This window comes from Cheilinus undulatus, linkage group 11 (assembly GCF_018320785.1).
Source record: "Cheilinus undulatus linkage group 11, ASM1832078v1, whole genome shotgun sequence".
In the NCBI taxonomy this organism is placed as follows: domain Eukaryota; kingdom Metazoa; phylum Chordata; class Actinopteri; order Labriformes; family Labridae; genus Cheilinus; species Cheilinus undulatus.
In genome coordinates, this window is record NC_054875.1 from 40,285,859 (window position 1) to 40,307,020 (window position 21,162).

General features: G+C 38.5%; 2 protein-coding genes and 1 long non-coding RNA gene across 4 annotated transcripts in view; 2 read left to right on the forward strand and 1 right to left on the reverse strand.

The window, feature by feature from the left end:
* The window catches only part of rapgef3 (Rap guanine nucleotide exchange factor (GEF) 3), a 53,525-nt gene extending 48,788 nt beyond the window's left edge, over positions 1-4,737 (reverse strand). Inside the window, exon 1 of one of the 2 annotated variants that reach the window (XM_041798944.1) lies at positions 4,654-4,737. In XM_041798944.1, coding sequence (XP_041654878.1) covers positions 4,654-4,716 — 63 coding nt within the window. In that variant the 5' untranslated portion in view covers positions 4,717-4,737. Of the gene's footprint in view, positions 1-292; positions 377-4,653 lie in introns of those variants that run through there. The other variant, XM_041798947.1, reaches the window with a different exon arrangement.
* Positions 1-7,286, forward strand: part of LOC121517285 — a 52,185-nt gene extending 44,899 nt beyond the window's left edge. The window contains exon 6 of the long non-coding RNA XR_005992546.1: positions 7,102-7,286. This is a non-coding gene — a long non-coding RNA (uncharacterized LOC121517285). The remainder of the gene's footprint in view (positions 1-7,101) is intronic.
* A 4,148-nt stretch (positions 7,287-11,434) lies between these two features.
* Positions 11,435-18,601, forward strand: slc48a1a (solute carrier family 48 member 1a). Its single transcript, XM_041800394.1, has 3 exons — positions 11,435-11,863; positions 15,569-15,736; positions 17,380-18,601. Exons 1-3 carry the CDS (start codon positions 11,734-11,736, stop codon positions 17,514-17,516), a joined length of 435 nt encoding a protein of 144 aa, XP_041656328.1. The 5' UTR covers positions 11,435-11,733; the 3' UTR covers positions 17,517-18,601.
* The last annotated feature ends 2,561 nt before the right edge of the window (positions 18,602-21,162 follow it).

Below are 21,162 nucleotides of genomic sequence, written 5' to 3' on the forward strand. Positions count from 1 at the left end.
GTAATGTATTGTATTGTATCATATCCTGTCGCATTGCATTGTATCGTATTGTACCGCACCGTTTCTCATCGGATCTTATCATATCTTATCGTATCATATAATAATGAGTGCCTTGGTAATAGAGATATTTTCCTGTTTGAAGATATAATCCTCATTCCTGTAATAATTAATTTAAAGAAACATTACAATGTTTTTAATTTACATCTCTTCCCAGGCTCAGTACATTCCTATGCAGAAAATGTCTTTAAACAGCACAAACACCCAACAGGTTATCTGAAGGATCATAAACTACCTGTGGAGCTGGTCACCTGAATGTATATGTTCACATTCTGGGTCAAGGTTAGTAAAGGAAGCACAGTGTTCCATGCAGGCGCAGTAAAGAGTCTGTCTTGTTTTGTTTTCCAGAGCAGCCCTCACTAGTGAGTTGCAGAACTCTACACTTATCAGGCCGTCCAGCTGTGTGGCTCTGCCCGCTCTGTGGGTGCTCAGATAAACTGCCTCCAGGTTAGAAAGCAGTTAAGGTTGGAGAACAGCACTCAGTGTCTCTCATCAGTCGTTTTTGTCACACTTCAGTTTGGCTGCAGGTGTTTGTCCTTTGCACAGGTGTTAAACTGTTACAGACCCATTACAGGTTTATAGATTCATAAAACTCACGCTGCTGTATATCACAGCTGCAGGTGTGATGTTCAGCCGTGGATATGGCCTTTACTATATAACCTCATAATTCTCTGTGTCTCTGGTGTGTATTCAAGATGTTATGCAACAGTATTTCCTTTCCAGCATGAATTACGATACATGGTTTTGTTTGTTGGTTAAATGCTGGAACCAATCCAACCCCAGAGTGATTAAAAATTAGCTACTGTAACCAATGGCCAACCCATTAGCCTTAAGCCTGATTGCATAATGTACACATTGCATTGTACTCATTGTTCTTTTTAATATAGCTCACTTTCTGAAAATTTCCTAACTGTACCTTGTATTCCAACAGCTGGGCAGCTCTCTGGTGTTATTTTAACATCCCTTTGTTTGATCATCAGTTCTCCTAGGCTGCTCTGAAACAACAGTCCTCAGTGGCAGCCGTAAAAATACAGTCATGTGCATAAGTTTTGGGCATGCAGGGTGCTAAGGATTCGTTATGGAATCTTCAGTTCAAAATAAAAGTAGTATTGAGAAGGACCCTGTGGAGGTTGGTGGTGCTGAGCAGTGCTAGTCTTAACTGGCTGGAAATGCAAGAGGGGTTTGTGTGCAGACTGCAGGTGTCAGATGGCCCACTTTGCAGAACATTAACTTGAGACTGTCTCTGTCAGAATGAAAGTGCTGTAATTTGTCAGTGCATCCTAATTACAGATTCAGATATTTTTTAAGACTAAGCAACATTTCACAAATAAAACAGAAAAAGGTCAGAGGTCTACTGCAGGATTAAATCATGTATAGACTTGTTTTGGAAGTAGCTACACGCGGTGGTTTCTTTAGCTAAAGCTTAAGCTAAATTTCTTTGCTAGCTACATAGTTAACATTACTACTTAAGCCAATGTTGCTAAATTAGCTTTGACAACATGAGCTTAGGCTAACATAGCTAAAGCTAATGTAGCTATGTAAGCTACATTGCTCCTGTTGCTACAGAGCTTATGTAGCTAATGTTAGTTTTGTTGCTTTGTTAATTGTTAGTGAGCTTTAGTTTAGCTACATTAGCCACAATAGCTATAGCTCTGTTATATAGTATGTCACGCACCTAACAAAGCTACATAAGCTACATTAGCTACATATGAATGTTTTCATGGAGTACAAGCTTTTTTCTTGTAAGCAGACTGTTTACTTTGGATTATTAAACATTTTGTGGTCAGATTTTTCAGGTCAGGTTTTTAACTTTTTGTTGTTTTTTTTTTTTAGTTTTAACATGTATTTCCATTCTGACAGATGCAGCGTCTTAGTTAGTCTGTGAGAGATCTGTAGTCTGCAGCCAGACTTTTATTTGGAAATGCTGAGTGTGGGCAGGATCCATGTTGCAGAGGTGAGTTTCTCACAACCTATAGCAGCCTTTGTAAGAAGACACACACCATTACATTTGTGAAAATTAAGAATTTCTTCATCTTTGAAAATTTTAGGAAATATTTGAGATACTGTAAGAACTGGTCACTTTTTATATAAATATTGACACTTCAGCTCTGAAATGCTACTTACTGTATATCTTATCAGAATCATAATCCTCCTAGTTTCTCATTTAGTCATTAGTTATTTAGTCAAATGACAGTATCTGAGTTGTACTTCATACATTCACTACCATATCACTACAGATACCAATACCAGGCATTTGAAAATCTTTATTGGTACTGGAACCTCCCTAGGTTGTGGTTAATTTTAAGTTTATTGACTTTACTTGGGTGGAAGAGTACTAATGATGATACTGACAGCAACAACTGCCAAATTGCAAATAAGCCTAACAGTCTTAAGCATGAGTGAAAAGCAATGTTTTCAGACCAATCTTAAGAGAACTTTCCATAGACCTTGGGCCAGCAGGAAGCATGTTCCATAGAACAGCACCATTATGACTTATTGCACCTTTGCTTGATTTATATTTAACTTTGGGTACATTCAGGAGGCCCTTACCGGATTTAAACTCAACCTGCAGCATTCTGGATGAACTGGAGACGGTTGATTATATGTTTTTTGGAAGTCCAGTATAAGTATATAAGTCCAGGGAAAGCTGGTTTGGTAATAGCGATTATGCTATCCAAATTCCAATGTTGTGCATCCCCACTGATACGGATTCCAACACCAACACCAATACTGCAGATACTCTAATTCAGTGGTTGAGACAAGTCTAGGTGTGTAGTGTCTAGTTGTGATTTATTGATATCAGTGTATGTGTGTTGGATCAGTAGCATTGGTGCTAGCATCCTGGCTAACAGTTTCCTCATTTAGAGCTGAAAATCATGGCAAGCTATTATTTAGTTAAGGTGTTGGAATTATTTATTCATGCTAATTTAAACAAGTTGGCCTCTTTTTCAACCTATGTCTGCCACTTCTTTTGACACCTTTAAACCATTTTGCTGCTTTCTGGTATTTTTCCCACTTATTTTTCCTACTGTGGACCCATTTTCCAACCTTTTTGCCAATGCCCACTTTTGCCATTGTTTGGCAAATCTTTGGCAATTTATTTTCATCACTTTCAACTACTTTTAACCACTTTTGTGCAGCTTGTTACCCATTTTTGCCTTGTTTTTTCTCAATTTTTTCACTTTTGGACATTTTTCCCAATTTTGACACCTTTTTAAAATCACTTTTTACCCTTTTCCTACCATCTTTATTCAACTTTTGCTATTGTTTGGCCTTTTTTGCCACATTTTATTGCAACTTTAAAGCCTTTTTGACACTTGTTACCCATTAATGCCACCTTTTTGAAACTTTCAACCCATTTATGTCCCTTCAAGCCCATTGTTTGGTCACTTTTTGCCCAATTTAGGCAATTTTTGCATCATGTTACACATTTTTGCCATCTTTACCCAATTTTACCCCCATTTAAACAAAAATCATTTTAAACAATATTTGCCAATTTTTGCCCGATTTTGCCGCCATTTTTAAAAATCATTTTAACCAATTTTTGCCCAATTTTGCCACCATTAAAAAAAATACTTTAACCAAGTTTTGCCAATTTTTGCCCAATTTTGTCACCATTTTTTAAAATCACTTTAAACCCATTTTTGCTGAATTTTGCCTAATTTTGCCATTGTTTGGCCACTTTTTGCAGAAATTTGCCACATTTATAAATATAAATAATAATTATTAACCCATTTTTGCCACTTCTTGCCAACGTTTGGCCACTTTTTGCCCATTTTTGACACTTCAACCTATTTGTTGTCTCTTTTCGCCATTATTAGTTTCTTCTTAGTTACAGCTGTCTCAGAATCTTCTGCTTTATTTTTCTGGCATCCTGTTGTTCATTCACATTATGACCTAGCTGTGAAGTTGACCTTTCTTTCCTAATTATTTATTTCAGTGTCTCCATCAACATTGTTAATGTTACCAGTAAAAATGTAAGTCTGTTTTAATGGGATTGCGTTTTTGAGAAGGCCAAATCTTACAATAACAAAACTAATTTTTTGTTGTTTTGATAAGAGTGTTTAAAAATTGTGTTAGATATTGTGGTTATCACAGTTTAACTAAATATGATCTCCCAGTTGGCTGGGTTCCAGAAAGCTCTCCCCTTTTACCCCCTTATGGGCAGTCTTGACGGCAACAATATTTAAAGAGTCTTTTTTGTGTGCCTTGAGATTTTGGCTTAACCTTTGGTGTGCCTTGGGCAAAAAAGTTTGAAAACCACTGCTCTGATTTGTGGTCTATTGACTTTGCATGTATTGGGGTTTAATGTTGCCGATACCAATCTACCAATACCCATACCAGTGAAGCACTTCAACATTACAGATACTCCTACTGTGATTAGAACCACCTAAGTCTGTGGTTAAATGCTGTTTCATTGACTTTGTTTGCATTGTAGAGTATAGTTTCTGTTGCCATCACTGATACCAGTGATAATTACACTGATACTGATACCATATTGCATATACGGTATTCAGCGTCTGAACCACCCATGTTTGTGTTTGATTGTCATTCTATGGACTCGTTTGTTCTGTAGAGTAAAATCTGACTACTTACTTCCCACATCTCTGTTGTGCAGCGTCTTCGTTCAGAAAATATGGACGTCACCACATTCTCCATACTGAAGACGTCCCGATCAGCGTCTAGGGGGAGAAACATCATATGATGACTTCTTTTCAGAGCCTGTGAGATTTTCATTTTCATGCTTATTCATGTTAAATCTCTGACTGTCAAACAGGGACAAGAGACCCCTCAGTTTACATCCTGTGCACCTCCAGTTATAACTGGATCATGGTCAACTGTGTCCTGCTGCCTGGACATGTTATGTAAGACTTGTTTAAAGCCCGGCTATTGTTCCTGAGCAGGGCTGCCCTTCCTGTCCTGAACTCGGTGCCTGAGTCAGATTGCCCAAGCTATTCAGACACACAAGAACGACCTTTCTGTTTGGCTTCCCGTGTTTTAGTTTAGTTTGCTTGATTCTCAAGCTGCAGACAGGCAGTGCTGCTTTTTTCTCTGTAATATTATGAAATATCCTACACCTGTTGCCCCTGTGTGTTCTCTCTGTTTCAGTCATCACCGCCTCTCTTTGAATCCATTAGTGCCTGTGGTGAGTGAATGATGGATCCCGAAGCCCACAGACCCCCTTTTGATTCACAACCCTCCTTTTATCAAACCTAGCAACAGCTGATACATTATCCTCTCTGTGCTTTGAAGCTACTTTTAGGCGTGTCTAATGGATTCACTCATAAAAACAAGCAACTTCTTACCAAGTTTAGCCCTCCGTGGAGTCATGAGGATGCTCCAATCACTGCTGTCCACAGACAAATCCCATTTAAGTGCCGCCAGTGACTCTTCTATACTCTTTGCGCCTCTCTGTCTTCTTCCAAATGCCTCACAGGGACCCAGAGATACCAAACTAAGACTCTTCACAACAAAGGAATCCAGTTTTGCTTCTTATGACCTCCTAAGGGAATGTAAACTCAATGGTATGTCTGATAAGGAAAAGCATATTTCTACATCCAGCATGATAGCATCTGATGACTGTCCTCATTGTGTGAGCATGATTAAGAGAAAAGGTGACAGCTTTATGACAGCTTTACAGCAAATATAAAAGACTGCAGTCACGCTAAAAGAGCAAAAACAACATTCTCCGAGGCTAATCTACACTAGACGGGATAATCTCAGGGTTCTGAGAAAGCAAAGCCCAAAAAATGCACGGATGGTAATTGCTTTGTGGCCCCGGGGATTGAATGCAAAGCTCATTAACACTGCTGAATTGTTTGATGACCTTCTTGTGGGATCAGAGCAGAATGTGAAAAGGGGTGGCGAATTCACTGGAGAGGATAAATCCAGGTTAGGGACACCTTGAACTCTAGCGTGACATGAAGCACAGGTCACGTTATTTTCTGCTCAGCATGAGGCCTTACTCCGCATGCCAGCCTGGCTTTTTGAAAATAAATACTGCCCTCTGCTGAGGCCAGAGATGCCCTGCAGTATGCAGGCAATGAGGAGGAGATGCATGTAAGGCTTTGAAGCCACTGTAAATGCATTTTGCCTTTGTTTAAATAGGAGAGCATATAAAGAAGGAAATCGAGGCGAGTGGGGAGGTACATGCATAGGTAGTTTTACCAAAGATACACTGTAAAGCCCAACAAGCTAATAGAACTCACAATTTAGAGGAAACTGAGTAATACTATTTGAAAAAATACTAATTGTTGAGCAGCAGATACTTACTGATTTTAAGTCATATCATCTCACTTTTACCTGTACGTTTATTTTTGGTTAGCTTCCCATTTTTAAGTTTAAAGGTCACAAATCATGCAAAATTCACTTTTTAAAGCTTTTCTAACAAAAATATGTGCCCCTGGCCTGTCCACAATCCCCCCAAGAATCAGACAAATCAGGAAAAATCCTGGGTAGACTCTGCAGATTAAGAGGGTACATTGACAGAAGTACCTGAAGTAATTGAGTACTGTTTTCATAAAACTAAAAAGTGTTAAATAAGCTCAAAAAAATAGAGCTGAAAGAGGTATTTTGGATTTTTTGGTTAAGACAACACGATTTTTTAACAATCTTTTACTGTTGCCCTTTTCAAGAAATACCTCACTATTATGTTTAGCACACCATTCATGCTATGTGGAAGCTGCTCCCCATAGGTGGGACTGGCCTTACAGAGTGGGTAACTTCACACAGGGTGCAAATCCTGGGTTACCAATTCAGATTAAGAGATTACAAATGATCGAATACTGTCTTCTTAAAATTTTGAAGTGTTCAATCACCTCAGTAAAATAGAGCTGAAAGAGCTATTTTGGGTTTTCAAGTTCACGTGACTCAAGTTTGTCGCAACCATTTACTGCGCAATCTTACAGATACAATTGCACAGAAGCCTAGAAGCCTCACATCACTTCCTACAACTGAGGCCTTATGTAGACACCCCCCCTCCAACTGATCTTTTTGTTCAATTAACAAACTGGACCCTGACAAAAACATATCTTCTTGTTTCAGGATCAACTCTACAGACAAGTGAAAGGCACTGCCAACCATGTAGGACTCTTTCTGGGGCTTTGAGAGGAGAGACACGTTCAGCAGGAACAATCCTTTTAGAGACTTTATCAGGTGGTATGGTAACCTGACATGGATTTGTTTCACACATCCATCTGGAAAACCTCACATAGACAGCATTTGGGAAAGGGCAGAGCCTTTGAAAAAAAACTTGGAGTCTGCCATGCCTGACAGTACTGCCCCTCAACGCTGATTGGTCCTGTCACTTTCTAATCAGGCCCAAACGGTTCAGATGGGAGCTTTGCAAGATGGATTCACCATTATGAACCATGGAAACGGGCGTATCCATCTGCTTTGCAAGGTTAGTGGTACGGCAGGTGCGTTGATGACCTTTCTTTCATTTTTTCAGGATCTGAACAACTTATCGACTTTCATCAATACCTGAACTCTACCAACCCAGACATCCATTCATAGGAACTTCAATATATAGGAAAAGCATTGATAGAAATACTATTCTTAAGGCTGACAGTTTCTACCCTAAAGCCTAATTTCTAATATTCCATACGGCCAGTTTCAGAGATTGAGGAGGCTTTGTGACAATGATGATATTTTGAACGTCAAGCTGTGAACATGTGTAACAGACTTGAACAGAGATTGTCATGAAGTAGTCCTTGATCAATCTCAATAAAAGCAAAAAGGTTTGAAACCACTGTATTACTGCATAGTAATTCATACTTTATGCTTAATCTCTGATCATTTGTAGCACTCATGATTTAATTCTCATTTTAGCAAATTCATTTTTATGTGCATAAGCATCTTAGCCCTGTTATTAACATCCTACCTTTTATCAGACACGTCTATACTCCTGTAAAGCACTTTGAAAACTCTGATAAGTGCTGTATAAATAAAGTTTGAATGATAATGTATGGACTGAATTACTTTATGTACAATGAAAGCGTCTACATACCAGCATCAAAAAGCACTTATCTATGTAATTGGAAATTAAAAAACAAACAAATATTAAACATTTTTATTAAAATAAACATTTAAGTTCATGACAGTGAAGGCTAGAACCTTGAGGTTTTTTCTAAAACTAGAGATCCAATAGTTTTTCTTTCTTGTTGTCTTGTTTGCCTCTCTCTCTCTTTTTCCACTATTTATTTTTGTTTGTGTGTCTTTCTATTTAGGTCCTCCGGGAATGGGAGTGGGATTTCCTGCAACACATCTACGCCCAGGGAAACGTGTGGTCTGCCAACTGTCTTTGGGCCCTCAGACAATCAGACACAAATGCAAAAACGCACCTTTTCCTTCCTGTCCTCCTCTCAGTAAGTAAAACGTATTTTATACGTTTGACCCCACGGTCAGATGAGGACTGAGGCAGAAAGTGAGGCAGAGATGAAAAGCATTCAGACGGATGGAGAGAGTGATTCTGAAGCTTGTGACACCTCTAGATTATCAGTGTTGTTCACAGACTTCTACCTCGTGTAGAGCTGCCACATGGTCGTAATCTTCTACTGAATTCACTTACAGAAGACTCTGATTCAAAATATTGTTTATATGAAAATAATTCACCTGCTTCAACATGAAAAAAATGTGACCCCATGTGACAAAGAGATGCTTAATAACTGCTGGGATAATCCTACATTTTATAGCATCATTATATAAAAAACTCAGGCAATTTTCCTGCAATATTGATGAAAATAACTTCACTACACGGTGATAAATATAACAAAACATAAACGATTATGTAGATCAGTGACTCACCTTTTATTCTTGTAAAAATATTCGCCTGTTATCTCTTTTTTCTCCTTATTTCTGCCTTCTCTCCTCAGCTTTCTCTCCTTTCATACGTCTGATGATGATTTCTCAGTCATTTCAGTTGATGTGACTTGTGGGGAGAGTTTGTTGCTGGACACGGCTTCCTGTATCTTTCTGATTGGCCGTGAAGAGAGCGCCCCGGGGCATGAGCTGTGTACCGCACTGAGACACAGCGCAGAGTGTTTGTGTGAGAGGTTGTAAGGACAATTCAAATACAAGAAACTCTTCAGCTTGGGGCTGATGTTGCTTTCAGTTCACAGCAAAAACCCTGTGGTTTACATCTCCCATGACAACCTTGACTGCAGCAACGCTGAACCACCACAGGAAAGCTTTGAGGCTGATCTGCAGAGAACAGATTTTCATCTCGATTCACAATCAAATCTTAAAATATATTCATCAATAAATAATACTATTATGCTTTTGTGTCTCCTGCACGGAAGTCACTTACCACATGCCCCTAAGGTCATGTTATCCTGTGAATATCTTGCTTTTAAAAACACTTTACTACCTTTTAAATCACTGCAACTGAATAAGGTTTCCTTTGAACTTCTGCACTTTATTTGACAAGTGTTGTTGTCTGGAGCGGTGGTTCTCAGTATAAGGGTCACGAGATGCCATGGATGCCTTCCAAAACACGAAAATAGAACTTTAAAGTGATTTTAAATGATACAATTTAGCCATATTGAAAAGTCTAAAAATAAATTCAGCTCAGTTTAAACTAAACCATATTCATCAGGTGAGATATGTCCTCAAAATGAAAGTAAATATAAAAACCACCCTCAAAGTGAAAGCTTGCACATATCAGAGTTAGTGCTGGGGTCTGCACAGACATGCACAGGTATTATCTGGGCACTATCATATTGACTAGGTTCACTCACTTTTCAAAATGTTCTGCTCCAGTAGAAAAAATTCATTTTTATTCTCATCAATCTACACCCAATACCCCATCATGACAAAGTCAAAGCAGAATTTTAGAAATTTTTGTAAATTTATTAAAAATAAAAAACTAAAATATCATACTGACATGAGTATTCAGACCCTATGCAAAAACCTGAAATTTAGCTCAGGTTCCTCCCATGTCTCTGGATCTCTGCAGAAATGTTTCTACACCTTGACTGAGTCCACCAGTGGTAAATTGAATTTATTGGACATGATTTGTAAAGGCACACACCTCTCTATAGATGGCCTCAAAGCTGACAATGCATGTCAGTGCAAAAACCAGTCATGTCATGAAGTCAAATGAACTGCCTGCAGAGCTCAGAGACAGGATTTTTAAAAGGCACAGATCTAAGAAAGGCTACAAAAAATAGGTATTGCACTAAAGGTTCCCAAGAGCACAGTGGCCTCCATAGTTCTCAAATAGAAGAAGTTTGGCACAACCAGGACTCTTCCAAGAGCAATCTTTTGCTGCAACTTGTGTGTGTTTCTTGACCAAGTAGTCCTGACTGAGTTGAAAATAGTGATTGAGATCTGAAAACTTTCTAAATGCACTGTGTACCCACACCCAGACATAACCTTTCAACACCCTCAACTTTGATTATTTCAATACGTTGTTAATTCTGTTTTATGCTGTTTCTGTTGCTTAAATGTTTGCACATGGTATCGTTGCATCTCTCCACACTGTAATTGTTTCATGTACCTACTCGTCATGTATTGTGTAGTGCTTTGCATCACTAAATTAGAAAAAAAGGCTGTTATGCTATTTTGCATTGGAGAGGCTAGAGTGAGTGCTAGAGCAATAACATACTGTCTCTGTTATTTTAGGGGGTTGCAGACTGAGGGGTTGGAATCCCTGGTATAGAGTTCAAGATAATTCTGTCTTGTTGCCTGGCATAACCTTATGGAGCCAAACACTTCCAATGTTCAAAACTAAATTCTTGAAAGTATGGCCTCTTTAAAGTAAACTGTCTGTGGTTAAAGGTGTCCAGATAAGGATAAGAAACATAAATGAACCTAATAATAAAGATACAAAAAAATACATAAATTGAATGAAAAATAAGGGCAATTTAAAAATAAGAAATAAGATAAAAATGTAAAATAAAAATAAAAGAAATCAAAGTTTAAAAAAAATGCAAGAATAAAAGTTTTGATTAACACACAAATGAGAAATTTAGCTTAAAATAAAATAATGAAAAAAAGAAAAAAATAACAAAAAGTTGCAGGTGTCTATTATTATTTTCATAAGTATAAAAGCACTTGGCAGCTCAGACGTCTTGTCCCTTATTTCTCCACTAGGGTGCAGTGTGCGTGAGTGTGGGGCTTTCCCCAGAGCAAAGATATTTAAAATAGACGAGATGGATAACTTCGGAGGAAATTGATACAAATTAAACCACGAGAGTTGCCTTTTCTGACTTAGAAATGGTATATATTTTTGTATTTTTAATGATCACGTTAAGATAACGAGAAAAAGTGTAAAAAAGTTGTTTCTTATCTATATTAAACGGCGTTAATTGAAGCGAGAGATCCGTGGTGTGTGTGTTGTCTCGACAGCAGTGTGACATCTTTGCGGTGTGCATAAGATAAACACTTGTAATTCTGTCTGTTTGCTAGCTAGAAATCTTAATTCCCTTCTTTGGGGTCTTGTGTGCCGAGCTTAGCACATGAATTACCTGTCTCTTGGCTATTTTAGCTAGTTTTTCCAACTGGGACGGGCGTCGTTCAGCCGGGGGGGACTCTCATTTAGTCGTTTTTCTGTCATCCTGGATATCAGTTACATAATGTGGCGGCGGCGATAAGCTTTAGCTTAATACCAGTCTGTTTGGTTTTTATAACGCGTTCTTCCGCCTGTTACAGACATTAAGAGAAAAATATCAAACAATGGCATTCAGTAGAGTTTACATTAGCATAGGATACGCTACCTTTGGTACCCTGGTGGGACTTTCGGCTTTTTTAATCTGGAATATTGCTTATAAGCAGCCATGGACAGCGGCGATGGGAGGCCTGTCAGGTATGTTAACACACCTGTAGAGACAGCTGTGCTTCTATATAAAGCTTTATTATGTAGATTTGTGTCAGTGTTACACTAGTTCTTTAATTCAGGATGCTTAATCTTTTCATCATGGCCTCATCCTGCCCAGACATCATTTAATAAAAAGGCATTTCCTGTGTTTTTGTTACTAATTTCACAGAAATCCCCGCTACATAACATGCTGTTAGCAATCATATCCACTGTTTATTGTTCAGTCTTGGCTGGATTAATACTGTAATGTTAGTCACATTTTTGCATATGATCAGATTTGGGCTGATTCCCTCCCACAGCATGATTTAATGACTTTTAATCAGCCACGGAGAATTAAATTTTCTGTCAATGTGATTAATTTTTAGCATGTGAGCCACCTTGTGTATCTTAATCTGACCCAGATGTTATTCTTAGACATATTTTGATGTTGATATTTTAGAGTACTGGCTAATGGACATATTTTATGTTTTGCAAAGTGTAAACAAAAATATTGGTGCATATTTATTGTAGTGTTTACTTTGGCCAAGATACATACCTACAGTGAAAATAATAAAGAAACCTGTTTGACACTACTTTCTTGCACACAAGAAATGCAATCAATAATGTTGATATAACTGGCATTCTAGTTTGTATTTAATAAACCATATAAATATGAGACAAAACATTAGCTAATACCAAAGCCTTGAATTAAAGGGGGTTTCAGGCGGACTGAAAGAGCCCCTCACTCAGTCAGTGTTGTTGTCTTATAATAAAGAAACCATGGTGAACAATATTGGATATTTTTTACTGATGTTCAATATGCCAATTAGGGCTGCCTAATTAATCAAAAATTAAATTATATTGCAAAATGCCCTGCTGCAATTTTTAGATCACAGGCAGTGCAGTATTTCTTTATTGTAATCTGAAGACTACGCAAACATCCATCCTTTTTGGAATAGTTGAATAAAAACCTACTTTTCTTGTTTTTGTACATATTTTTTCGTAATCTAAACAAGAATGACATCATACTGATTATCCCCTTTAATACAGCAGTTGATGCTAAATTTGCAATATGTGCAAAAAAATTGCAATTTGATATTTCTTAAAAATTGTTCCGCCACAGTTGAAATGATCAAATATTGTACTGGTTGAAATATAGAATGATTTTTTTGTGTGTGTTGAATAATATGTAAGATGAGAAGCATAAAAAATAATTGCATATCAAATTGCAATCAAAACATTTTATTTAAAATATTTTCAGTTTTATTTATTTATTTATTTTTTTTGCAAATCATAAAGCCCTAGTGCCAATTTTGCAAAATAATTTTACCAATACAGATACTGGTACTGTCATTTAAATGTTAGATAGATAAATAGATCTATTCTTTATTAATTCTGAGGGAAATTCATGGTATCCAGTAACAGCTTGCAGACACATAACATGAGACATCGCTTACATTTAACCCCCTAATTTACCAAAATAACATTTACATAAACTTCTACTATAGAAGTGAAACCTTGCCAAATTAAAGTTTACTTAAATCTAAATCTAAATGTTTTATAGAGGGAAAAAAACAAGTTGTTGATATGTATTTGTCCTAGTAAATACAAATGTGTTTTAGTCCTAAAGCTCCAGTCCTTAAACACACAATTTAAAGTTTGAGGGTGCAAAAATGTACAAATTTCAATCCTGAAAAAAAAAAAACAAAACTTTTCAAGTGTAAGGAATGATGATGTATAAAGAAAGATATCAGCTGATGTTTGGTCTGTTGGTCCAGCCTAAAACTCCACTTACTCATTTTTGCTATGTCCAGTATTTAAAGCTGATACAGAGAGAGAATTCTAGCCATAATATCAGCAGAGATGTCCATATCTGCTGTTCACTTTTTAAGCTAATGCCTACAGATACAGATACCATAACAATAAATGTATCATAGCCAGTAATCCAAGGAGAATAGTTGCTGCACTTCTTGCACCCATCGTTGGCAGATAACAAGAGAATTTAAACCCTTATGTCTTAGTAAATGTTTCTGACAATTAAGGCTGGCAGCTTCCATTCGAACGGTTGATTGTTTGGTCGAAAGTGTATGTTCCTCCGTCCCCCAAGGCGCTGACCAGGGGGCAGTATGGATTAAACTGGTCCCCAACGAGGTGATTTATTTTGTTATTGTTTTTTTTTTTTTTTTTTTTTTTTAAATTTATTTTTACCTGCCTGGGTGCGATTTTGGTTGACCAGTTTTTCTTTGGTTCACTACAGGCCTACTGACAATACAGTGTGACACATTTCTCTGGTTTAATGTTTTAAGGGAAATGTGCTTTATTGCAGTAGAGCCCCCCCCCCGAGAGAGAGAGCAAAAAAAAAAGACGACACACTGCTGTCAAAAGTCAACATAGATTTTCCTTATTTGACTGATAAACTACTTAATAACTGCTTTATCATGGTTTTAGTCAATATTTGTAAATCTAATTTTGGCAGCCTCAGAGCAGACAAAGCCTTGTGCCCCCCCCTAAGATCTTTGGCAACCCCCTGGGAGGTCCTGGACCAATGCTTTATTGAATGAGAGCTTACTTTATCTGGTAAGCCTGAGCATGTGTTTTGTTTCGTTCCAGATGTGACAGATGTGTGTCCATTCAATATCCGAAAATTTTCATAGCTTTTGCACCAAAAAGTCAATCTCTGTCAGTTACGTTCTCATTTGTAAATGAGAAGTTCATCCAAATATTATATTATATATAATAATAATTCCATCATGGGCAGCACGGTGGCTTGGTAGTTAGCACTGTTGACTTTACATCATAAGTTCCTGGTTTGAACCTGAATCAGACTTCTGTGTGGAGTTTGCATGTTAACCCCATGCATATGAGGATTCTGTCCGGGTTCCTGTGGTTCCTCCCACAGACTAAAGATATGGTCCTCAGGCTTAATGGGGATATTGAATTGCCTATAGGTGTGCGTGTGGCTGTTTGTTTATCTCTATATGTTAGCCCTGTGATTGACTGGCGACCAGTCCAGAGTCCACCCTGCCTCTTATCCAGAGACAGCAGGGATTGGTTTCAGCCCCCAGAGACCCTGATCAGATTTGTGGTATAGATAATGGATGAAATCCATCCTAACAAGCACAAACATCCTGGACCCTTTCTGCAGCAACATTAAATGGCCCACTCCAACTGTGAGACTTTCACTGAGCTTCTAATGCAGGCCTCAAATTTTAGAGATTAGGGGAGAAACTGCAAAACGTTCTACTTTTCCGAAAAAAAAAAAAAAAAAGCAGGCTGGATATAGACCTTAATACGACAGTATCTGTTATAATTAGTGAGAACAACAAACATTATACTGTTTAAAAAAAAACAGGAATTATATAAACGTTAATGCCTGTGCAGTGACAGCAAGAGATGTTTTCTTTTAATAAGACTCAAAAATATATTCAGTTTATTTGAGATAAAAATTTCTAACAAAGTTAAAAACACAAAGCACCACATTAGCAAAGGATACTTTGACAAATAATTGCAATTTTTGTGGGATTTTCTAATGAGGATTTTCTCTCCAACTTTTCTAGCTTTAAAAATCTAGATAATCACAAAATAATTTGCAGGTGAACTGGAATGAAAATAAATATGTTGCAGGCTCAAACATCATCGTTTGTTTTGCCCTCTGTTTGTCTACTCTTAAAATGTACGTAGTTAAAGTTTGTTTGTTTCTCTGTCTTTTCTCAGGGGTTTTGGCGCTCTGGGCTCTCGTCACTCACATCATGTACCTGCAGGACTTCTGGCGTACCTGGCTGAAAGGCCTGAAGTTCTTCATCGCTGTTGGTGTGCTCTTCTCAGTCGTGGGGATTTGTGCCATGATCACCTTCCTAACTCTCGCCATCACACACGAGCAATGTAATCCCTCCTGTTTTTCTTAAGTAGAATAATACTCAAGTCACATTTACTCAAAAACTGCTCAACATTGTCTCAATTTATCTCAATTCAAACACCTAAATTTTTCCTCTAGACTTAACCCTGAAAATTCCCCTCAGCCTTGTAGTATATAACCTACCTTAAGCACACTGTGTGAATTTCATCCGATTCAGCCACAAATTTTAATTTGCATGACTCACTTGGAAGTGGTGCCGACTTTTAGTCAGATCTTGAGTCTTTTGTTGTGCAGTGAACAGGGGATGTAACGGCCAGCCATGACCTGATAACCGCCCGACCAGCAGCTCCTGATTAGCCAGAGTGATATGATTGATATTTGAACGTACAACTCCTGACACACCTACAGTTAGAACAGAACCTCAAGCAAAGCTTGAGCTTTTCAAGATGGAGAGTCTGGCAAATCTATCTGCTTTTCAAGGTTACAGAAAAAGAGCAAGGGAACCCCAGCAATGTTTACTGTACAACAGGCAACATCTCAATACTTACAAATACTTATAACTAGTCTTAAACACATCTAAACACTTGGCACAAGGGCATGATGGGAAAACTATGCTGCAGGCAAAGTTTAGATCATCAACTCAGAAATATTTAACCCTCCAGGGTTTTTTCTGTGTATGAGCAGATAAATCATGAGCAATGGTTGTGCATCATAAGCGATTCAGTACACGGTATGAGCTGACATTTGGTCATGACTGTCTAAAGCCGGGTGTACACTGTGCAATTTTACTGCGATTCAGACACAATTTTAGAGTCACAGGACTCACTGTGTAGTCAGGCTGACTTTCAGTTGGATCAGGCGTCTTTGTCGTGCTGTGTACAGGGGGGTACAATGGCCGACTATGGCCTGAGTACGACCTGACGACCTGCTCCTTACTGGTCAGGAGGATTTCTGGCATGTTTGATATTTTGGTTGTACGACTCAGACACTTCACAGTGAGAGCAGAAATGCCAATAGCAGAATAAACAACTTTGGGGGATTGTTTTCCTATGTAAACGGTCAGACAACGTCCTAAATTACCATGACAACCGCTGGAATGAGTTTCTAATGCACCCCCACTATGATAGAGTAAATAAACAAGCAGGAAATATTCCTGTCCGCAGACCTGCAGCTGACACAGAGTTGATGATGTTTGTGTGTGTGTGTGTGAGAGAGAGAGAGAGAGAGAGAGAGAGCGAGAGCGAGAGCGAGAGAGAGAGAATAGGACTGGAGATACTTCACCCTGTGTGTGTAAGACTTTTAAAAAGGAAACTCCGTGGGTTTCTGTCACAGTCCGTCCTGACTTCAGTCGCACAGTGTGAGCACTCAGGTCGTGCAGAACTGTTGGATCGTACAGTGTGAGCACACAGCTCGTGCAGTCGTACATTATGAGATGACATTCTACCACGACTGTCGTATGGTTGGCTTGAAATCGCACAGTGTATACCCGGCTTTACCCCGTCATTGCTCAACAGAGAATGCAGGCCAACTTCATGTTATGAAGGATAAGTGTGAACAAGCAAGTCAGGAAACTTTGTAAGTTTCTGGGTCATCTCAGGTTACTTCAAGCATGCGTATTTGAGAAAGGCTTATGTAAATCTAATTAGTCATACTTCTTTCTGTCCCACAGCTCCCACTGACCCAAGAAGCCTGTACCTGGCCTGTGTGTGGAGTTTCCTGACTCTCAAATGGGCCTTCCTGTTGGCTCTGTACTCCCACAGATATCGTCAGGAGTTTGCAGACATCAGCATCCTCAGCGACTTCTAGTCTGTGCTGATTTCACAGATTGAATGGACTTTGAGGGTTTTAGGCTGGCAGCTGGAGCTGGTGAAGGAGCAAAGAGGAGGAAAGAGCAGATACGGCTAGATTTAAAAGTCAGCTGACTTATGCCACATGGAGTTGCACTTGTTTAACAAGCTCTGTATTTGTATTCTTACCTGTTTGACTACTACAAATGATCCACATTGTTTTCCTGTCAATTCCCAGAAGTCTAATCCGCTGCTGCTTTCTAAGGAAGTGATTTACTGGGAAACACACTGGGGGGATTTGGGACTGTTTTTATCTTGGGTTTATTTGTTTTAGACTAACACTTATAAGGAAATCACCGCCATAGCAGGCTTTTAATCTAATGATAGGATGTTAAAGTGAAAAGCTGAAATCTTTAGAACCAAAATCACAACTTCTTTCCTAAAGCTTCTCCGATTATGCTAGACCCAGTTTATTATGGTGCTTAAATGTTTTTACCCTGATGAGCTTTTTCATAGTGGCAGTTTTCAACCTCTGAATAGTCAGATGTGTAGACACTCACTGTCTTAGTGTCAGTTAAATCAGCCTCTATTCTCCTTGTACTGTCTTTATGCACTTTGAGAATCCTTTTTTAAAATTCACAAGTTTTTATTTCACCGTTCACACTCTCTTCATGCTTTACACACCCGTAGAAACTGTGCTGTTTGTCTTTTTGTCCACCAGAGGGAGACATTCTTTGTTCAGACCATGAAAACATTCCTCCTGAGAAAACCCAAATGGATTTGATGAATAATTGCACTTTAGTCTTTAATAATGACAGCTTTGTTTTGCACACAAATCCTGTTACAAAGGGGGGGAGGGAATCATGTCATTTTCACACATTTTCATCTTTTTCTTACCCTTTTTAAAGTCAAAATATGCCATTTAAATGTACCAACATTTAATTTGATTTACATGTCAAAATACAGTAGGCTTAAGGAGCTACTTGTGACATTTGACTGTATACATGTACCATTAATTTTTGTCAGTAATGAGAGAATGAATGTTTGGATGCTATGTATATATAGAAACTGATCCCATTAAAGTTGAACTGATTGTTAATTACATTATGCTGTCTCCTTGCTTTATAGCGCCCTTATGAATCAGCACTTTTAAGCATCCTCCACAAGAAGGATGTGCTCAAATTCTTCAGAACTGTAAGATGAGAGGCTCCACCCAGAAGGTGTAGAGGTGACTAAGTTCAGTCATAAAGGCATCAAACAATAGTGTAAGTGAGAAATCTGGGCCGAATCCAGGCAGACGTGCAACATCGATAAGGTCAGTGCTGCATTTTCACACTCTTACATTGAAGACAACAGATTCAGAGGATTGACACTGGAATGAAATCAGATTTTTTTAGATTTCAAATTCATGAATGGAGCAATTTCATGAATTTAAAATCTAAAACATTTTGTTTTGATACCAGTATGACAATTTCAATGATTATTAAGGGCTTACATTTTTGGAAAACACAAGTTTTTGACAGAGAGTTATTGACATTTTAATGCACTCCTTAATTAACATTAAACATTCTCTGCAAGCCCATCCTTTTGAAGCATGCCTTAAATCTTGACACTGACACAGGTTACTGGAAAACTTCTCTGTACCATTTATTCCCTTCAGTCCCTGAAGTTGCCCTGCTTTTATTTGGGTAAGGCATCAGTAGGAGAAGGGCCTTTAATCCTTTTTAAACAAAACTAATGCACAGCAAAGATGGAAAACACTATTAAATTGTAAATTTACACCAAAGGAATATCAAATTATGTACAAATTTCAGATATTGACTGATAAATTAGATTAGGCTTGATTTTGCACCGTAAGAGCCAATCTGCAGCCTACTGCACTGTGGAGGAAAGAGGGAGAGACCCCTGTTAATATAATCCCTAATGGGTGCTGTGTAAACATGGAAATATCTGTTGTTGTTTATAGCCTTGGTTCTCAGCTGGTGGGTCGTGACCTAAAGGTGGATAGTAAAACTTTTGTCAGTGGGTCTCAGATGTGTACCTGAAAGAGGTGGCATAACGTCAGTGGTGTGCTTTTATTCTGAAGGGCCTTTCTCTATCCATCTCAAGTTCAAACCGTCGCATTTTTCATGTAAACATTTGGTTTGGATTGGAAAATCAAGAAATTTGGGTTGCAATTTGTTAATAAGAATATGATAGTGGACCCTTATACTAGAGAAGCTGGTTCTCTAGTCCAGGATGCACAATGCTGGATCTTTTATCCACAATATGCAATAAGTTCATTTTAGCCAGTGTAGATATAAATCTACACCATTTTCATTGCAAAGCCTGTCCTGTACTCAAATATTGTTTTTTATTCCTATTGTGACATTGTATGTTTTTGAAACAGACATTTTCAATATAGATATTTTCAAATTAAATTAATTCACTGTATAAACAGATTTACAGGGTGGCTCACTGACAATCAGTAATAAAAAGTGAAACTATCTTTAGTTCAGACTTAAATCTTTCAGTCCTTAGAGCTCACCTTAGGGTGGGTGCCAGCAATTGCAGGGTGTGATCCTTGTGTGCTCTGAGTTTGTGAAAACTGGATTTGCACTTGTTAACAAAATTCATGATAAAACTCTCAATTAATAGTTTATGCCAAAGTTTTTTAAGCTGTAGTTTTTGGGCTTTTGTGCCTTCACTTTTGAGAGGGGGACAGTGGATAGAGCCGGAAACAGGGATGAGAGAGTGTGGGAGAGAGGAGGTAAAGAAGCTGAACCTGAACCCGGGCCACCTGCGTTCATGGGAATGTGACCCAACCGCCAGGCCATCTTCACTGCAATACAACAATCTTTTAAATAATGTGTGAAAAATTGTTTCCTTGGTTTTTTTTTTCAATGCAGGGATTAAGATGAATGTTGGTAAGAGGTTTTGCTCAAAACCAGGTTGATGCACACACATACAGTACTGTGCAGAAGTTTTAGGCATGTAGAGCGCTAACAGTTCTTCACAGGTCCTGATGTTCCACAACCCCGGGCTGAAGAGAGGAGGGAGGGCGGCCAAAGTCAGTGTCGGCACATTTGAAATGTACATGTGTCACTCAGCAGCCAAGGTTGAGCTTAACATAATTTCTTTTGTCCAGGCCTTTGCACTCCTGGTAATACGTCCAGCAACCACCAACAGTTTTCAGGTGCTTAGAACAACCAGGGGGTTGTGTCAACCCTCCTACCCACCCTGAAGGTACCCTGGGCTATGTTTAAGCGCCACGTCTACCCGTAACTCCGCCCTAAAGCTGTGGTTTTTGTTTTGTTTTCATTAGATTATTTTCTCATGTCCTTGGTAATGTACAAAGACATCCAGAGCATGACCTGGGTCAATCCTTCTTCCCGCCCAATGGGGCCCTCAGGTGGGCGTACTCGCCATTACACGCCTTACTTCAGCCTCAAATTTCGGCCCAAACATGCCTAAAACTTCTGCACAGTACTGTATGTGTGCTAACCCTCATTCTCAAGCTGGTACGCATCCTGGCTAAGCTCACGCTTGGGACCCAAATCTGATTTTTTTTGCTCATATGTGACTCGTGTCTGATTTGTTTCTGATGGTATAAACAGCCAAAGTCACATTGGATCTGACATTTTCATATCAGATTCCAGTCACTTTCATTTGTGATACTAAATCAG

Bases quoted from the DNA above. Each gene is read 5' to 3' on its own strand.
- slc48a1a (XM_041800394.1), top strand. From the start codon at position 11,734: ATGGCATTCAGTAGAGTTTACATTAGCATAGGATACGCTACCTTTGGT. The intron at 11,864-15,568 runs GTATGTTAACAC...GTCTTTTCTCAG, and splicing joins GGCGATGGGAGGCCTGTCAG to GGGTTTTGGCGCTCTGGGCT. The intron at 15,737-17,379 runs GTAATCCCTCCT...TCTGTCCCACAG, and splicing joins CGCCATCACACACGAGCAAT to CTCCCACTGACCCAAGAAGC.